The sequence below is a fragment of the Haematobia irritans genome, chromosome 4, assembly GCF_050003625.1.
Source record: "Haematobia irritans isolate KBUSLIRL chromosome 4, ASM5000362v1, whole genome shotgun sequence".
Classification (NCBI taxonomy): domain Eukaryota; kingdom Metazoa; phylum Arthropoda; class Insecta; order Diptera; family Muscidae; genus Haematobia; species Haematobia irritans.
The window spans coordinates 109553118-109572506 of NC_134400.1; the positions used below are offsets into that span (position 1 = coordinate 109553118).

Consider the following 19389-nt stretch of genomic DNA (forward strand, 5'->3'; position numbering starts at 1 on the left):
TTGTGGGTGTTTACTCACTACTTGGAATCATAGTGATCGTTGGCAATCAATTTGTCTGCATTATCAGAGAATCCTTTGAGAATTTTGTCCTGGGCCATTAGACTCTTTTCGAAATCTAAGTGACGTTTTAGAATAGCTTCCACTTCATCCAATGAGTTCTGAAACAGAATAATAATCGAAAGATAAATCAAAGGACTTCAATGTTTTCATGGAAAACTTACACCCAAATTCTTGGGAGCCAAAAAGGCTTCGTGACTCTTTGTGGTTGCATCAATTTTGTCTGCTTCACGATTAAAGATTTGCAGCTCTACACCTTGTTGCAACCATTTCTGCTTCTCTAACCATCCGCGATGTATGGCATCCTGTTCGGCCTTCAGACGCTCAATGATTTTGACAATTTCATGGGTATTGGGTTTTCCATCGGACAACTGTTTACCCAATGCTATAACCTCTAAGAACTCATTATCATGAGCCTTGATATCATCGCCCAGATCATTGTGTTGTTTTAGAAGTTTATTGGCAGTCTCAACATCACGGGCGGGCTCATCGGAATTTAGTTGATCTTTTACGGACTCAATCCATGCCAGAAGAGTCTTGGCACTGTTGTTGAAGATTTGCGTACCCACGGCACTTTCAATACGAGCCCGCAGTTCGCTGCTCTTGTTGTGAACTTGACCCCACATATCTTGGACTTCTTGTTGGCGCGCGGTTACATTATCTCTTTCGGCTGGATAGGAATTCTTAACCGAGTTACCCAAGTAATTGACCCTATTTACCTTGTCTTCGATAGGAGCCAATTCACGTTCCATGTTTTGGTGACGGCGTTGCAGGGCTTGTACTGTCTTCAGATCTGGACTTATGACGGCCGTATCTAATTGGATCATTTTCTCACTCATCCAAACCTTGGCCTCGTCACAGGTACGATTGAAAAGCTCAACACTGGAAGCACCTTCCAAGTTCTTTTCTTTTTGAGCCTTGGCATTGTTCAGACGCTGCCATATTTGATGAATTTGTCTTTGGCGAGCTATAATCTTATCTAATTGAGAATGACCCTGTCGGCGGAAGGTGTCGACGGCAGCATCAATCTCTTCGATTCTCTTGGATGCGGCCGACAAGTCCGTTAGGAATTTCTCAAATTTACGTTTGGAATTTTCCACTCCTTCGCCAACTTCATCTGATTTTATCATACGCTCTTTTTCTTTCATCCATTTCTCAAAGTCATCACATTCGCGATAGAAACCAAAGAGATGAATGGAATCTTCCAAGAGAGCATGGCGTTTTTGGGCCATATCTTGCAGTTCGTCGTAGGTGGTGTTGATACGTTTCTGTCTCTTCTCTACACTGTCGGAATTTTCGTTGATACTGTTCACAGAGGTGCGGCGCTTTATAAGGGGCTTCGGTGTGACCGTAGCTGGTTTCACCCGCTTTACAGGTACAACCTGTCTAACCAAAATGGTCTTCTTTACCTTCTGTAAGGCCTTGACCTTCTCGGCCTTTGGTATGATGCAAGTTACCGGGCGTGGTTCGATTTCCCGCACGTAGTTGGCAGGGACAAACCCTTCATGACCATTTTCTTTGCGCACACACCACCAGTCATCGTTAGTTTTGGATTTGAGTAGCATAACTTCTCCCTTCTCCATTTTCATGCCTTGGCCTTCGAATGGAAACATTGAACGAACATGAGGCAACATTTTCGTTTCGGTTACTTTACGATGTTCCAACTTTTCAACCCATTCATCTTCCCACACTTCTTTGGGTACTAATCGCGTCTCATTGACCCATTCCTCCTGTTGTTGTTCAATTTCGGGCATTTCGGGTTCATTGGCCGATAATTCCAATGTACAAATACCAGCCTTAATAAGTTTATCGGCTTGTTGGTTTAAGTTCAGGATATCTCCAGAGTATGCATTCAATTCTCCCTGTAAATCGCGATGCCTTTGAAGTAAGGCTTGAGCCGAGGGTTCATCATTACCATAATCCTTGGAATTGACTAAGGCCATTTTTTCATTTAGCCATGATTCTGCTTCATTGGCGTCTGTATAGAATTGATAAGCCTCGGCGGCGTCCTCCAATTGTCGGCGACGGGTTTCCACAAGCTCTTCTAAGGCTTTCCAGTGGGCCTCTAAACTTTCTATTCTGGCCTTGACTTCCGATGAACGGGGGTGCTTTTCCGCTATAAGGCGTTTGCCTGCATCGGACATTTGTTGAGACTTGGGTTTTCGCACCTTGATTTCATCTTCCAAAGCTTTGTGCTTTTGCTGCAATGACAGAACAGCTCTCAGATCCTTGGCTGTGATACCTGTTTTGCATATGCGCTGCTTATCCACCAGCCATCCCTCTTCATTGTCATAGTCCTCCATAAAGTGATGGAAATTACGTGCTTCTTCCAAGCAAGCACGTCTCTTGGCACATAACTCTTGTAGAACTTTAAAGGCTTCCTCTAACTCTGCCAACTTCTGAGCCAGTACGGCGGCATCTTTATGTTCGGAATTTTTGAATGGTTGAGCTTGACGCGTAAAACGTTTGATAGTTTCACCGTAGGTGTTCACCTGCAACTCTTGCAGTGAATGAGCTTGCAACAGTTCCTCAACTCCCAATAAATGGGGACCCACATCTTCGGAGCGAAATTGTATTTGGAGCTCTTTTATGGACTCGGTAGTACTGCTAATTTCTCGTAGCAAGTTCATTAGGGAGCTCATTTGTGACAGATTCAATCGTTGATTCTCCAAAAGTTCCAATAGTTTACGCCACTTTTCCATGACTTCATTCTCCCGTTTTTTCACGCGTTCCTTGCCATGATAATTTTCTTTCTCCAATTCATTGGCCATTGCAGTCAAGTCATTGAAGCGTTCAACTCTGGCTAATATATCGGCCGAAATAGCTTCATGTTTCTTGAGAGTAGCATCAACTTGTCTCAAATACCGTGGATCGGAGAGTACCTGAATCATTTCCTTCAGATAGCCCTCGCGCAAAACCGATTTCTTTTCAAATTTATAGTTGAGCTGCTCCAGTTTTTCTTGACGCAATAATTCTTCTCTCAATGCAACCTCACGATGATGTTCAGCATATTCCAGAAGCTGCCAAGCTTTTTCAATATCATTCACCAATTGTCCTTCTTGGGGATTGTAAGGTGGTTGATTTAGGGCTTTCAGAAGAGTGTTGATAGTGAAATATAGAGCTTCAATTTCACTACGTTCTTTGTATCTGAAAAATCGTGAAAATGGTGTAGATTGAATGTCTAAGGTATGTGAAATTTGTCTCCAAGGCATGGTCTATCTCATTTAAAATATGTATATTTAATAGAGAAAAATAGAGAGAGAGAGAGAGAGCGCATTGGAGACTCTCTGAAATGAATTTTAAATTGCAAAATTTGATTTATATATCGGTCTATGTTTGTATATAGCCCCCATATAGACTGATCTACCGTTTTGACTTCTTAATGCCATGAAAGCCGAAATTTTCATTATTAATACACAGGAAAAAATATTACCAAAAATATTTCAAATTAAAAAATTGAAGTTGAAAATGTTCAATTAAAATATTCATTTATACAATTAACAAATACAATCAAATTGAACTAAATTATTCCATTTGGTATTTTTATTAAATAAGAAAATATCGCCAATTAAAAATCACCCTTATTTCTGTAGGCGTTGTAGCCGTCGCATTTCGCCTGTTGCCACTAATTGTTTTTTTTTTTGCTTGCAGATATCTTCTGCTATCGATATTATCGTCACAGAGACGTTTTTTGTAGCCACTTATTTCGCTGTTTTCGATAGCAAGAATTCGGCAACGACGAGTTTAGTTAACAATTTTTAAAGAATGAAAAACAGGTTGAAAAACTAGAAATGAATCAGACATTAGACGGAGGATTTGGGAGGAACTGGACTCCAAATGACTTGAGACCACGGTTACCACTCGTGCCAAAAATAATCTACCAAAATTCTAAGAAAATTTTACTAGAAATCTACCAAATTAGAAAAAAATATTTTTTTTGACAAATATATTTTTCCGCTGTTAAACTATTCTTGTAGTTTAGTCAATGCATGGTTTTAAGCCGAAATCAAAACAGCAATAATGATTGAAGAATAACCAACAATAACAAAAACAGAGAAAAAAATCTTTTTACTTAAAAACAAAAAATTATTTCTATAGAAAAATGTTGTCAACATTTTATTTCTATAGAAAATTTTGTTAAAATTTTATTGCTATAGAAAATTTTGTCAAAATTTTATTTGTAATGAAATTTTGTTAAAATTTTATTTCTATAGATTTTTTTTTTCAAAATTTTATTTCTATAGAAAATTTTGTCTAAAGTTTATATTTATAGAAAATTTTGTCCAAATTTTTTTATAAATTTTATTTGTGAAGAAATTTTGTTAAAATTTTATTTCTTTAGAAAGTTTTGTCCAAATTTTATTTCCATAGAAAATTTTGTCAATTTTTTTATACATTTTATTTGTGAAGAAATTTTGTCAAATTTTATTTCTATAGAAAATTTTGTCAAAATGTTATTTCTATAGAAAATTTTGTTAAAATTTTATTGCTATAGAAAATTTTGTCAAAATTTTATTTCTAATGAAATTTTGTCAAAATTGTATTTCTATAGAAATTTTGTTAAAATTTTATTTCTATAGAAATTTTTTTTTTTTCAAAATTTTATTTCTATAGAAAATTTTGTCTAAATTTTATATCTATAGAAAATTTTGTCCATTTTTTTTTAATTTTTAAATAAATTTTATTTGTGAAGAAATTTTGTCCAAATTTTATTTCCATAGAAAATGTTGTCAAAATTTTATTTCTATAGAAAATTTTGTTAAAATTTTATTGCTATAGAAAATTTGGTCAAAATTTTATTTGTAATGAAATTTTGTCAAAATTGTATTTCTATAGAAATTTTGTTAAAATTTTATTTCTATAGAAAATTTTGTCCAATTTTTTTTTTATTTTTTTATAAATTTTATTTGTGAAGAAATTTTGTCAAAATTTTATTTCTATAGAAAGTTTTGTCCAAATTTTATTTCGATAGAAAATTTTGTCAATTTTTTTTATACATTTTATTTGTGAAGAAATTTTGTCAAAATTTTATTTCTATAAAAAATTTAGTCAAAATTTTATTTCTATAGAAAATTTTGTCAAAATTTTATTTCTATAGAAAATTTTGTCAAAATTTTATTTCTATGGAAAATTTTGTCAAAATTGTATGTCTATAGAAAATTAAAGTTCCTGGAAAGTATATTTTACAAAATCTACCAAAACATCAAGAATTCTACCAACCTACCAAACAGTAAAAAATCTTACATTTTTGGTAGAATTCTACCAACGGTAACAACCGTGTGTGAGATTCTATGCTTTTGGACTTTCGAGAAGTAGATTGGTGTCGAGTGTTGTAGAGTGCAATTAGACAGACAACAAGCATGATTACCCAGCAAAAAAATGGAAGTTGTTCTAAAGGCACAAAGAGGTTCCTTATTTTAATTACAAAGGAAGTTCTTTTAATTTAATTTTTATAACTAGTTTTTTTTCATATTTTAATGGGTAATTAAAATTAATTGAACCAATTAATTTTTAATTGAAATGTCTTCAATCACAGAAATGATAGTATCAATCATCAACATCAATTAAAAAATTAATTGATCCAATTAAAAATTTAATTGATACTATTAATTTCTGTGATTGATTTTTATTTCAATTAAAAGATTAAATTTTTGATTGAAATTTTTTTTAGAATTCAATTAAAATTTAAATTAGAAAAAATTATGGTAATATTTGTTTTATGTATACAAATTATATAAAAGCTGCATTTTTTTTTTAATTTTTGAGGTAAAACGTCTCAGACAAATGTTAAAATGCCTAAAATATCACAAATTATACCAAGAAAAAGAAAATTATTGTTTCGTGGTTTTTGGTGTATATTCTAGTTTTTGTGTTTATTCACTACTATTATTTTGACCGCAGATGTACGTCTTTTAATGCAGGATGAATAAATGAAAAATTAAAAAAAAAACTTATTTCTCATGCTACGATTACTTAACATTTTCTTTTTGTCGATATTTCGACATTTTACATTCTTGAGAGCCCGTTTGTCGAGTTTTTCAAACTTTGGAATAGTCGATTTTTCGAATTTCAAATTTGACTTTTTCGTAAAATTTCGATTAGATTTTCTTGTTCTTTCATGGGTGGGTTATCTTGTTTTTTTTTTTTTGTGTACAATGTTATTTTTAAATTTACTTACTTGGGTGGTTTCTCAATCGTTCGATACTCTTTGAAAGCCAACAACTCCCTTTGAATTCCCTCCAAAGAGTTGGGGAAATCGCGTTTTTGCAATTCAATTGTCTTTTGTCTAATCCAGCTTAGCAAATTAGTGGTCAAGCGTTCATAATAGATTTTCTTGCGATCAGCATCCATTAATTGACCCACAATCTAAATAATATAAAAGGTAAGAGATCTGACTTAAATGATAATTGAAAGGTATAGAGATTATTTGATTGGAATAGTGTATCCAATCAATTAAGCAATAAAGAGTATTTTTTATTAATTTATGCAATATGGAGAAAACCAATTGGAGAAATTATCGATCGAGTGAACGTTGTTTAATAGGCCAGAATTATTAATGCAAATTTTGTATTTAACACACTGAACTCTGGTTTCTGTCCATTTTGCTTTCATATGAGTTTCTTTGATGAATGATAGAGCAGAAACATAAAGAAAATTTATAGATTTTTTCTTTAGTTTTACTTACATTGGCAATACGTTTTCCACTCTTCTGTTCATTTTTCATGCGTGCAAAGGTGTGATAGTATGAGGCCACATAAGTGAGAATTGATTTTTCATCGGGTCGAGCTGAATCAACATCTTCAGCATCCAATAGGCTGTAAATAATTAAAAATAATGAAAGTTAATAAGATTTGTGGTTTTGTTAAGAAAATCTGAAAGCAAGATTATAATTTTAACACAATTTTTAATTTTAATTTGCAGGAATTTTTAATTTTAATTTTAATTTGCAGGAAAAGTTAATTGTTGCAGTGGATTATCCCACCTCAGTAATGCTGGTGACATTTCTGAGGGTTTCAAAGCTTCACTGCAATGTGGAACGCCGTTCGGATTCGGCTATAAAAAGGAGGTCCCTTGTTATTTAGCTTAACATGGAAACGGGCAGCACTCAGTGATAAGAGAGAAGTTCACCAATGTGGTACCACAATGGACTGAATAGTCTAAGTGAGCCTGATACATCGGGCTGCCACCTAACCTAACCTAACCTAATTGTTGCAGTAGTTTTTGTCTGCTGAAAACGTAAAAGCTGTTTCGTTTGTCCGGAAATCAAACTTACGACTGCTGTTTCAATTAGCAAAAGTTTTTTTAGCCACAGACCACCACTGCATTTGCACATAAAATGTTTTCGGATTTTTTTTTAGAAATACGGCACATTCTAACTGAATTAGGCATTTATACATGGACGAAGAAAAAACGCAGGTTCCTCGATTCATTTTTACCGCCCAATGGCCCCCAAACTATCTCAATCCTTGGGACTTTTGACTTTTGCCCCTGGTCCATTTTGGAGAGTAAGGTTGTTTTCAATTTTTTTTCGTATTATCATTCAAAATTTTCAATCTTTCCCACAGCATTCCAAAAGGACAAAGAATGGCTTTAAAAGGAGACTCATCGCTTTATTTTTACCGCCCAACGGCCACCAAAATATCTGGATCTCAACCCTTGGGACTTTTGCCCTAGTGCATTTTGGATAGTAAGGTGTTGTTCAATTTGTTCGTATTATCAATCAAATTGTGCAATCTTTTTGGCACTACTATGTGACTTTTTGTGGAACTTTTTTTTTAATCTCCGAAAGAAATTTGAATTTACTAATCTATATATAAACCATAAACTTATAGGATATATCCATATTTTAGTTCAAGTTCAAATTTTATGCTGCAATATGGTGGCAAAATATCTCTTTTTGTGAAAATGAATTATTTCTTTTGTCTTTGGTTTTGTGGAAGTTTATGTTTAATTCTATTTTCTTACCTTGGTATACCCAATTCGGAAGCAGCCGTATCAAAGGCATGATTTAAATTATCGATATTTGAATTTTTCGAATTAACAATTGTGCTGTATTCAAACAAATCGGGACGGTGCGAATGTATCAAAGCATTGAAACCTAAACCGGAACGCCAAGAGGAGGTAAAATCTTGAATATTAACACCAGGATATCCGTGAGTTTTACGTTGACACCACAGCAACAATGCATCTTTGGCAGAGCGTTTTTCAGACGATTCGTTTTCTTCGTCCTAAGAAAGAGAGAAATGGGGGTTAGAAAAGTAAGGATAATAGTGATATAGTAATTGAATATAAAAAAGGTATTGCATTAACTTAAGATAACTCAAACAACTAATAAATGTCAACACCCAGAAAAAAGTGTCTTCGAAACCAAAGGAAACAAGTATATACGGCCGTAAGTTCGGCCAGGCCGAAGCTTATGTACCCTCCATCATGGATTGCGTAGAAACTTCTTCTAAACACCATCCAGAATCGAATTACTTAGGTTGCGGTAACGCTTGCCGATGGCAAGGTATCTTAAAACCTCCTAACACCATCTTCTAAATTGTATGTAAGTCCATACGTGGTATATATTAAATCAAAAAAGATCGATCCAATACGTATATAATTCAGTTTGACAAAGTAGACATACAATTTTGACAAAATTTTCTACAGAAATAAAATTTTAACAAAATTTTCTATAGAAATAAAATTTTCACAAAATTTTCTACAGAAATAAAATTTTAACAAAATTTTCTATAGAAATAAAATTTTCACAAAATTTTCTATAGAAATAAAAATTTTGACAAAATATTCTATAGAAAGAAATTTTTGACAAAAATTTCTACAGAAATAAAATTTTAACAAAATTTTCTATAGAAATAATATCTTGGTAGATTATTTGTGACTCGAGTGGCAACCATGATTATGAACCGAATAAAATTTGAACAAAATTTTCTATAGAAATAAAATTTTGACAAAATTTTCTATAGAAATAAAATTTTGAAAATGATGAAAATTTTATTATGAACCGAATAAAATTTTCTCTAGAAATAAAATTTTTACAGAATTTTCTATAGAAATAAAATTTTGACAAAATTTTCTATAGAAATAAAATTTTGGTAGATTATTTTTGGGCTCTAGTGGCAACCATGATTTGAACCGATATGGACCAATTTTTGTGTGATTGGACCAATTTTGGTATGGTTGTTAGCGACCATATACTAACACCACGTTCCTAATTTGAACCGGATCGGATGAATTTTGCTCCTCCAAGAGGCTCCGGAGGTCAAATCTGGAGAACGTTTTATATGGGGGCTATATATAATTATGGACCGATATGGACCAATTCTGCCACGGTTGTTAAAGATCATATACTAACACCATGTTCCAAATTACAACCGGATTGGATGAAATTTGCTTCTCGTGGAGACTTCGCAAGCCAAATCTGGGGATCGGTTTATATGGGGGCTATATATAATTATGAACCGATGTGGACCAATTTTTGCATGGTTGTTAGAGACCATATACCAATATCATGTACCAAATTTCAGGCGGATCGGATGAAATTTGCTTCTCTTTGAGGCTCCGCAACCCAAATCTGGGGATCGGTTTATATGGGCGCTATATATAATTATGGACCGATGTGGACCAATTTTTGCACGGTTGTTAGAGACCATATACCAATACCATGTACCAAATTTCAGCCGGATCGGATGCAATTTGCTTCTCTTTGAGGCTCCGCAAGCCAAATCTGGGGATCGGTTTATATGAGGGCTATATATAATTATGGACCGATGTGGACCAATTTTTGTTAGATACCATATACCAACACTATGTACCAAATTTCAGCCGGATCGGATGAAATATGCTTCTCTTAGAGGCTGCACAAGCCAAATCTGGGGATCGGTTTATATGGGGGCTATATATAATTATGGACCGATGTGAACCAATTTTTGCACGGTTGTTAGAGACCATATACCAACACCATGTACCAAATTTCAGCCAGATCGGATGAAATATGCTTCTCTTAGAGGCTGCACAAGCCAAATCTGGGGATCGGTTTATATGGGGGCTATATATAATTATCGACCGATGTGGACCAATTTTTGCATGGTTGTTAGAGACCATATACCAACACCATATTCCAAATTTCAGCCGGATCGGATGAAATATGCTTCTGTTAGAGGCTCCACAAGCCAAATCTGAGGGTCCCTTTATATGGGGACTATACGTAAAAGTGGACCGATATGGCCCATTGTCAATACCATCCGACCTACATCGATAACAACTACTTGTGCCAAGTTTCAAGTCGATAGCTTGTTTCGTTCGGAAGTTAGCGTGATTTCAACAGACGGACGGACGGACATTCTTAGATCGACTCAGAATTTCACAACGACCTAGAATATATATACTTTATAGGGTCTTAGAGCAATATTTCGATGTGTTACAAACGGAATGACAAAGTTAATATACCCCCATCCTATGATGGAGGGTATAAAAATGTTCATCAATTTAGTTTAGCCATTTTATTTCCATTCAATTAAATTTTTGTGTGAAATAATAAAATTTACTTGTTTCAGTAAAAAAATCCTAAACTGAAAGCAGTTAGGAATAGTTAATTAACTACAATAAGGCATGGAATTTTACTAATACTGTTTTCTTCGCTGGGTATAAGAATTTACTACTGAACAAGAAAATTTTATTCACAGATAACAAAGGATTCGTAAAAAAAAACAAAAACCGAACTAAAACCAAGTTTCCTCAAATTTAGTAAAATTTATTATAAAATTATAATTCTGACTTCCTTTATTATAGAAAGCTTATCATACATACGAATAACACTTGGCATAGAAAAATATTTTAGTTCATTCGTACTAAGAAGTATTCAATCCTTTCAAAACTTATGGAAACACACTTGTTAGAATATAGGAAAATTTCCTACATTTCTTTTATCTACCTGTAATCGATACCTGTCATCGATATGTTTGCGCGTGGGTTGTTTTTTAGTTGCAATCGCGTTGTTATGGTATACGGAGGGATTGTTAAAAAAATAATATAATAAAAAATATATAAAATATTTGTTATTTTAATTTTTGCACGGTTGTTAGAGACCATATACCAATACCATGTACCAAATTTCAGCCGGATCGGATGCAATTTGCTTCTCTTTGAGGCTCCGCAAGCCAAATCTGGGGATCGGTTTATATGAGGGCTATATATAATTATGGACCGATGTGGACCAATTTTTGTTAGATACCATATACCAACACTATGTACCAAATTTCAGCCGGATCGGATGAAATATGCTTCTCTTAGAGGCTGCACAAGCCAAATCTGGGGATCGGTTTATATGGGGGCTATATATAATTATGGACCGATGTGAACCAATTTTTGCACGGATGTTAGAGACCATATACCAACACCATGTACCAAATTTCAGCCAGATCGGATGAAATATGCTTCTCTTAGAGGCTGCACAAGCCAAATCTGGGGATCGGTTTATATGGGGGCTATATATAATTATCGACCGATGTGGACCAATTTTTGCATGGTTGTTAGAGACCATATACCAACACCATATACCAAATTTCAGCCGGATCGGATGAAATATGCTTCTGTTAGAGGCTCCACAAGCCAAATCTGAGGGTCCCTTTATATGGGGACTATACGTAAAAGTGGACCGATATGGCCCATTGTCAATACCATCCGACCTACATCGATAACAACTACTTGTGCCAAGTTTCAAGTCGATAGCTTGTTTCGTTCGGAAGTTAGCGTGATTTCAACAGACGGACGGACGGACATTCTTAGATCGACTCAGAATTTCACAACGACCTAGAATATATATACTTTATAGGGTCTTAGAGCAATATTTCGATGTGTTACAAACGGAATGACAAAGTTAATATACCCCCATCCTATGATGGAGGGTATAAAAATGTTCATCAATTTAGTTTAGCCATTTTATTTCCATTCAATTAAATTTTTGTGTGAAATAATAAAATTTACTTGTTTCAGTAAAAAAATCCTATACTGAAAGCAGTTAGGAATAGTTAATTAACTACAATAAGGCATGGAATTTTACTAATACTGTTTTCTTCGCTGGGTATAAGAATTTACTACTGAACAAGAAAATTTTATTCACAGATAACAAAGGATTCGTAAAAAAAAACAAAAACCGAACTAAAACCAAGTTTCCTCAAATTTAGTAAAATTTATTATAAAATTATAATTCTGACTTCCTTTATTATAGAAAGCTTATCATACATACGAATAACACTTGGCATAGAAAAATATTTTAGTTCATTCGTACTAAGAAGTATTCAATCCTTTCAAAACTTATGGAAACACACTTGTTAGAATATAGGAAAATTTCCTACATTTCTTTTATCTACCTGTAATCGATACCTGTCATCGATATGTTTGCGCGTGGGTTGTTTTTTAGTTGCAATCGCGTTGTTATGGTATACGGAGGGATTGTTAAAAAAATAATATAATAAAAAATATATAAAATATTTGTTATTTTAAATTTGAGAAAAATTTTCGTTTTTTGAAAATTGGTTTATAAAAAAAGAAAGCACCAGCAAAATAATAACCCCTTCATACGACTTAATTTTGGAATCTTCAATTATCAGGTAATATTCAGTGACGCTAACCTTTTATGAAAAAATTGGTTTAGGATTTTTATACCCTGCGCCACACTGTGGAACAGGGTATTATAAGTTAGTGCATATGTTTGTAACACCCAGAAGGAGACGAGATAGACACATGGTGTCTTTGGCAAGAATGCTCAGGGTGGGTCCCTGAGTCGATATAACCATGTCCGTCTGTCCGTCCGTCCGTCTGTCTGTGAACACATTTTTGTGATCAAAGTCTAGGTCGCAATTTAAGTCCAATCGTCTTCAAATTTGGCACATGTTCCTAATTTGGGTCAGAATAGAACCCTATTGATTTTGGAAGAAATCGGTTCAGATTTAGATATAGCTCCCATATATATCTTTCGCCCGATATGCACTAATATGGACCCAGCAGCCAGAGTTTTATACCGATTTGCTTGAAATTTTGTACAAACATAACACTTAGTCGTATAGTCAAGTGTGCAAAATTTGATTAAAATCGGTTCAGATTTAGATATAGCTCCCATATATATCTTTCGCCCGATATGGACTTATATGACCCCAGAAGCCAGAATTTGGTTGAAATTTGGCACTAGGAGTACAATTAGTAATATAGTCATGTGTGCCAAATTTGATTGAAATCGGTTCAGATTTAGATATAGCTCCCATATATATCTTTCGCCCGATATGGACTAATATGGTCCTACACGCCAGAGTTTTGGCGTAGGGAGTAGATTTAGCATTGTAGCTATGCGTGCCAAATTTGGTTGAAATCGATTCAAATGTAGATATAGCTCCCATATATATCTTTCGCCCGATATGCACACTGAAAAAAATATTGTCGTGAGGTCAAAGATTTCATGTCTTTAAAATACGAATACAAATTTTGCTTAGCATAGAAGACGCATTTCTCTAAAATAAAGTTATTTTCCTTGTCCAAAAGTCGATAAACTTTTCAATGAAGTCGTATTGTCCTTATAATTAAGTGATTTGACTTAAAAATGGGTATCTTAACATGAAAGAAAAAATTTATAGGCTAAGGTCAGCTTGACTTTAGTAATTCAGAAAAATTCTTTAAATTTTATGAAATTGTCTTTAAATTTGTTGTCTTTTTGCATCTTGACTACAAAGCAAAAAATCGTTCAAATATAGGACATGTTTTTCAAAACTTTATTTTAAAGAAGTTTTTTACTTCAAACATAGCATAATTTCTACTGGAAGTCGAGTCCTAATTTGGAAAATAAAGTTGACGTTAACTCGGTTTTAAAGGACTTTGATAGCATATGAAGAAAAAAAGCTGAGAAAGCGAAAAATTAAAATTTGCTTCCTAGAAGCAAGTACACAAAACCTAAATTTAAAAGAGAATTGTGTCTTCAAAGTATCCTTACTTGTATTCTCCGCTTCTTTGGCTCGGAATCAATACCAAATTTTTTGAAAGTAAAGACAAAATCTTTGGAACCGAGTATGCTTTTTTTCAGTGCACTTATATGGACCCAGAAGCCAGAGTTTTATCCCGATTAGCTTGAAATTTTGCACAAGGAGCACAATTGGTAGTATAGTCATGTATGCCAAATTTGATTGAAATCGGTTCAGATTTAGATATAGCTTCCATATATATTTTTCGCCCAATATGGACATATATGGCCCCAGAAGCCAGAGGTTTGGCTCAATTTGGTTGAAATTTTGCTCTAGGAGTACAATTAGTAATATAGTCTGTGTGCCAAATTTGATTGAAATCGATTCAGATTTAGATATATCTCCCATATATATGTTTTTCTGATTTCGACAAAAATGGTCAAAATACCAACATTTTCCTTATTAAATCGCCACTGCTTAGTCGAAAAGTTGTAAAAATGATTCTAATTTTCCTAAACTTCTAATACATATATATCGAGCGATAAATTATAAATAAACTTTTGCGAAGTTTCCTTAAAATTGCTTCAGATTTAAATGTTTCCCATGTTATTTTACTAACATTGTGTTCCACCCTAGTGCATTAGCCGACTTAAATTTTGAGTCTATAGACTTTGTAGAAGTCTATCAAATTCTGTCCAGATCGAGTGATATTTAAATGTATGTATTTGGGACAAACCTTTATATATAGCCCCCAACACATTTGACGGATGTGATATGGTATCGAAAATTTAGATCTACAAAGTGGTGCAGGGTATAATATAGTCGGCCCCGCCCGACTTTAGACTTTCCTTACTTGTTTTTTTTTTATATTTGTACACTGAAAAAACAGTGAACCCACCAGGAAGAAATCTGTCGGTTAATTTTAGAAAATTTTGAATAGTTTTAGAAAATTTTAACTAAACAGTATTACAAAAGCTGGCATCACGCCGATGTCATAAAAATAAGTAAATATTTTTCGACAAATTCAAGAAAATTTATTGAACATAATTAAATTTTTTCACTTGTTAAAGAAAATTTTGTAGTTTGAACGAAAATATTGGAGTTCAAAATTGCAAGAATGTCTTTAGTGACATACGAAGTTCATGATGAACGCATTTGTAGTAAAATTTACAAATTTAAAGAAATAATGAACTATTTTGCGGAAAACACGATTTTAGTTAATCTTTGTACTTCCTTTGTGTATATTTTTTTCCTCGGTTTTAGTTAATTTAACTAATTTACGCAAAAAATTATTAGAGTAAAGGAAACTTTCTCCAAACATAATAATTCCATGAACTAAGATAAAGTTAAATTGGCTTTAGCGAAATAGAGAGTTCACTTTTTTTTTGAGTGAAGGTATTGAAATTGTAATACACTCAAAAAAAAGTGAACTCTCTATTTCACTAAAGCCAATTTAACTTTCGTTTAGTTCATGGAATTATTATGTTTGGAGAAAGTTTCCTCTACTCTAATATTTTTTTGTGTACGTTAGTTAAACTAACTAAAACCGAGGAAAAAAATATACACAAATGAAGGATAAAGATGAACTAAATTCCTGTCTTCCACAAAATAGTTCAATATTTCTTTAAATTTGTAAATTTTACTACAAATGCGTTCATCATGAACTTCGTATGTCACTAAAGATATTCTTGCAATTTTGAACTCCAATTTTTTCCTTCAAACTACAAAATTTTCTTTAACAAGTGAAAAACTTAATTATGTCTAATAAATTTTCTTGAATTTGTCAAAAAATATTTACTTATTTTTATGACATCGGCGTGATGTCAGCGTTTGTAGTACTGTTTAGTTAAAAATTTCTAAAAATATTCCAAAAATTTCTAAAATTAACCGAAAGTTTTCTTTCTGGTGGGTTCACTGTTTTTTCAGTGTACTCATCAAAAAATCTTAAATAAAATTGTGTTCGAACGAAACTAAAAATCTATGTTTGTATTTTATTTGAATTTACACCCCAAATATTTATTTCTACAAAATATGTAAGTCGATAAACAATAATGGCCCAAACATAATATGTTCTAACATATTAACATATATGTCCCAAACATTGTATACTAGTTTATGAACATTATATGCTTGCAATTAAAAATAATGTGCTAAAAATTTTAGTTTCAAAGATATAATTTTACACCGAAACATACGAAAACAAGTAAGGAAAGTCTAAAGTCGGGCGGGGCCGACTATATTATACCCTGCACCACTTTGTAGATCTAAATTTTCGATACCATATCACATCCGTCAAATTTGTTGGGGGGCTATATATAAAGGTTTGTCCCAAATACATACATTTATCACTCGATGTGGACAGAATTTGATAGACTTCTACAAAATCTATAGACTCAAAATTTAAGTCGGCTAATGCACTAGGGTGGAACACAATGTGCAAATTTCAACCAAATTGGGCCAAAACTCTGTCTATTAGAACCATATTAGTCCATATCGGGCGAAAGATATATATGGGAGCTATATTTAAATCTGAACCGATTTCAATCAAATTTTGCACACTTGACTATACTAATAATTGTACTCCTAGTGCAAAATTTTAAACAAATTGGGCCAAAACTCTGGCTTCTGGGACCATATTAGTTCATATCGGGCGAAAGATATATATGGGAGCTATATCTAAATCTGAATCGATTTTAACCAAATTTTGCACACTTGACTATACGACTAAGTGTTATGTTTGTACAAAATTTCAAGCAAATCGGTATAAAACTCTGGCTGCTGGGTCCATATTAGTGCATATCGGGCGAAAGATATATATGGGAGCTATATCTAAATCTGAACCGATTTCATCCAAAATCAATAGGGTTCTATTCTGACCCAAATTAGGAACATGTGCCAAATTTGAAGGCGATTGGACTTAAATTGCGACCTAGACTTTGATCACAAAAATGTGTTCACAGACAGACGGACGGACAGACGGACATGGTTATATCGACTCAGGGACCCACCCTGAGCGTTATTGCCAAAGACACCATGTGTCTATCTCGTCTCCTTCTGGGTGTTACAAACATATGCACTAACTTATAATACCCTGTTCCACAGTGTGGCGCAGGGTATAAACATTATTTTTCATCCATGTATAGGGCTAAAACGCATTCATAAATAGGACGTGCCTTTCTACATTTTATTATAAAGATGCTTTTTACCTGAAACATGGCATAATAAGTTACCCTTGAAAATAAAGGCTAAATTTGACTTTTGTTATATCACAAAAAAAAAACAAATAATAAACCAAATACGTCTGTGATAGAAGTGTAATTAATAACTTACCACATCAATTTCGATTTCTTGAATTTGAAACCGTAAAATAATGGTCCAAATCAAACCTAAAATTAATCTGGGATTACCATCGACAATGTCCTCAGCACCAATGGATTCCAATCGAACCTAAAAACACAATATTGAAGAGATGTTTAGTAAATTAAAGAATTAAAAAAAAAACAAATGTTTATGTGAATAATAATGACAGAAAAAGATGCTATTGTTTTAATTAAACAAAAGTCTTCCAATTATAGGTTCAACATATTACTACGAGTATTTAATTTATAATAATTTTAATTTTTTATTTATTAAACCAATTGATTTAAATTTGTTATACAAAAAAATTAATGTCCATTTAATGTGCATTTATTTTAATTAAATTTAACTTAAACATTTTTTTAATTTCTTTTGCATTAAATAATTAAATAGATTTTTGTTGATATTTATATAATTTATAGATAGATTTTAATATAATAAATAAATTTACGAAATTGAATTTAAATAAGTCTTCCACGCTGTAACATCACTTGGATATAGCCATTATTGAAGGCTGGATACTTCGGAATTAGATTTTTCGATGGGTTTAGGGTCCCTAAACGTTTATCGCCTCAAAAGAACTTCTTGTGAAGAGAAAATTCAATCTTTAGAAAAACATTTTTGGATGTATGTACATTAAAAGTAATGTCTTAAGAAGAACTTTTAACTTTTTTTTACTGGGTTATTATACTCCCTCCATACTTCAAAGAGCATAGATTAGATAAGCTAGCTACCATAAAAACTCTTAGAAGATTGTGGTTCAGCACACATTTTTTGCAATTATTTTTGTATTTTTTTTTGTGTTTGATGCCTAACTCACTAGCGTGATGATAACTAGTTTGCGAACACCTGTTAATGGCTCCCATTGCGGATTGGATATTTGGAAACGTAGTTCATAGGTTTCACCTTAGGTCAACATTTTTTCCCCCGATATTTTTGAGCATGCATAAGAGTTCTCACATTTAGACCTTGATATTTATTTTATTGGGCCCAAAAAGTGTGAGACATTAGTAGTTGTTTAACATTATAATTGATTTTTTTTTTCAACATGATCTTAGGTAGACAATAGTGGTTCCTCCTAGGCCAAAGTGTTATTTTTGGACGGTGAACATATAACATGTTTTTTTTTCAACCATCTTATTTTCTCGGACATTGTGTAACTGATTTCAGCAACCATTTTATGTTTGGTTAAAAAAAAATATATACACCTGTCTTTGGATTGATGTGAAATTACCTCGAAATGTTCTAGGATAATTCTATAAGTCAAACACAGGTGATAATTATATACAACATCGTAGCGTGCGTGTTTGATAGCCATTAGAGTTTCTTGGTGTCATGACACATAGGGAAAAGTGAAACATTAAAACTCATACATCATCATCATCATCATAATAAATATGGATTGTGCATCTAACAACAATACAGTCCAACAAATCTTCGTACGTGAATATGACGTTGCATATTTCATTTGGATTTCATTTAGACCTGACTGGCGTAGTAATATGAGAAACTTTCACTTTTTTCCCTGGGATGTGACGAGTGTGTTGGCAGGCTGCTGCACTTGCTGTGAAATCACTGGCATACATTCATGCACCAAACTTGGCTTACATTTATAGAGATGTGGCAGGCATGCGATCAAACAAGTTACACATGAATATTAAGGTAGATCGAAATATTTCGAATGACATGGAAAATTTACATTTATACGATATACCAAGCCTACATATACACAGAACGAAAACAAAAAAACAAGTAAGGACAGTCTAAAGTCGGGCGGGGCCGACTATATTATACCCTGCGCCACTTTGTAGACCCGCACTTTCGATATCCTATCAAATCCGTCCACCCAGTGTATTGGGTGCCATATATAAAGGTTTATGTTCCCATATACATATACTCTGACCAGATCTGGACAGAGTTCTACAATACTTATGGACTTTAAATTTAAATCGGCTAATGCCCTGAGATAGAACACCGTGGTGCAATGGTTAGCATGCCCGACTCGCATACACAAGGTCGTGGG

General features: G+C 33.3%; 1 protein-coding gene across 8 annotated transcripts in view; it reads right to left on the minus strand.

Annotated features, from left to right (window-relative positions):
- Nucleotides 1-19389, minus strand: part of kst (spectrin beta chain, non-erythrocytic 5 kst) — a 232521-nt gene that overhangs the window by 20611 nt on the left and 192521 nt on the right. For all 8 annotated transcript variants that reach the window (XM_075308366.1, XM_075308364.1, XM_075308362.1 and 5 more), the window contains 6 exons: nucleotides 17340-17456; nucleotides 8023-8285; nucleotides 6743-6872; nucleotides 6236-6423; nucleotides 222-3204; nucleotides 19-158 (listed from right to left, as the gene is read on the minus strand). In XM_075308366.1, the coding sequence (XP_075164481.1) occupies nucleotides 19-158; nucleotides 222-3204; nucleotides 6236-6423; nucleotides 6743-6872; nucleotides 8023-8285; nucleotides 17340-17456 (3821 nt within the window). The remainder of the gene's footprint in view (nucleotides 1-18; nucleotides 159-221; nucleotides 3205-6235; nucleotides 6424-6742; nucleotides 6873-8022; nucleotides 8286-17339; nucleotides 17457-19389) is intronic.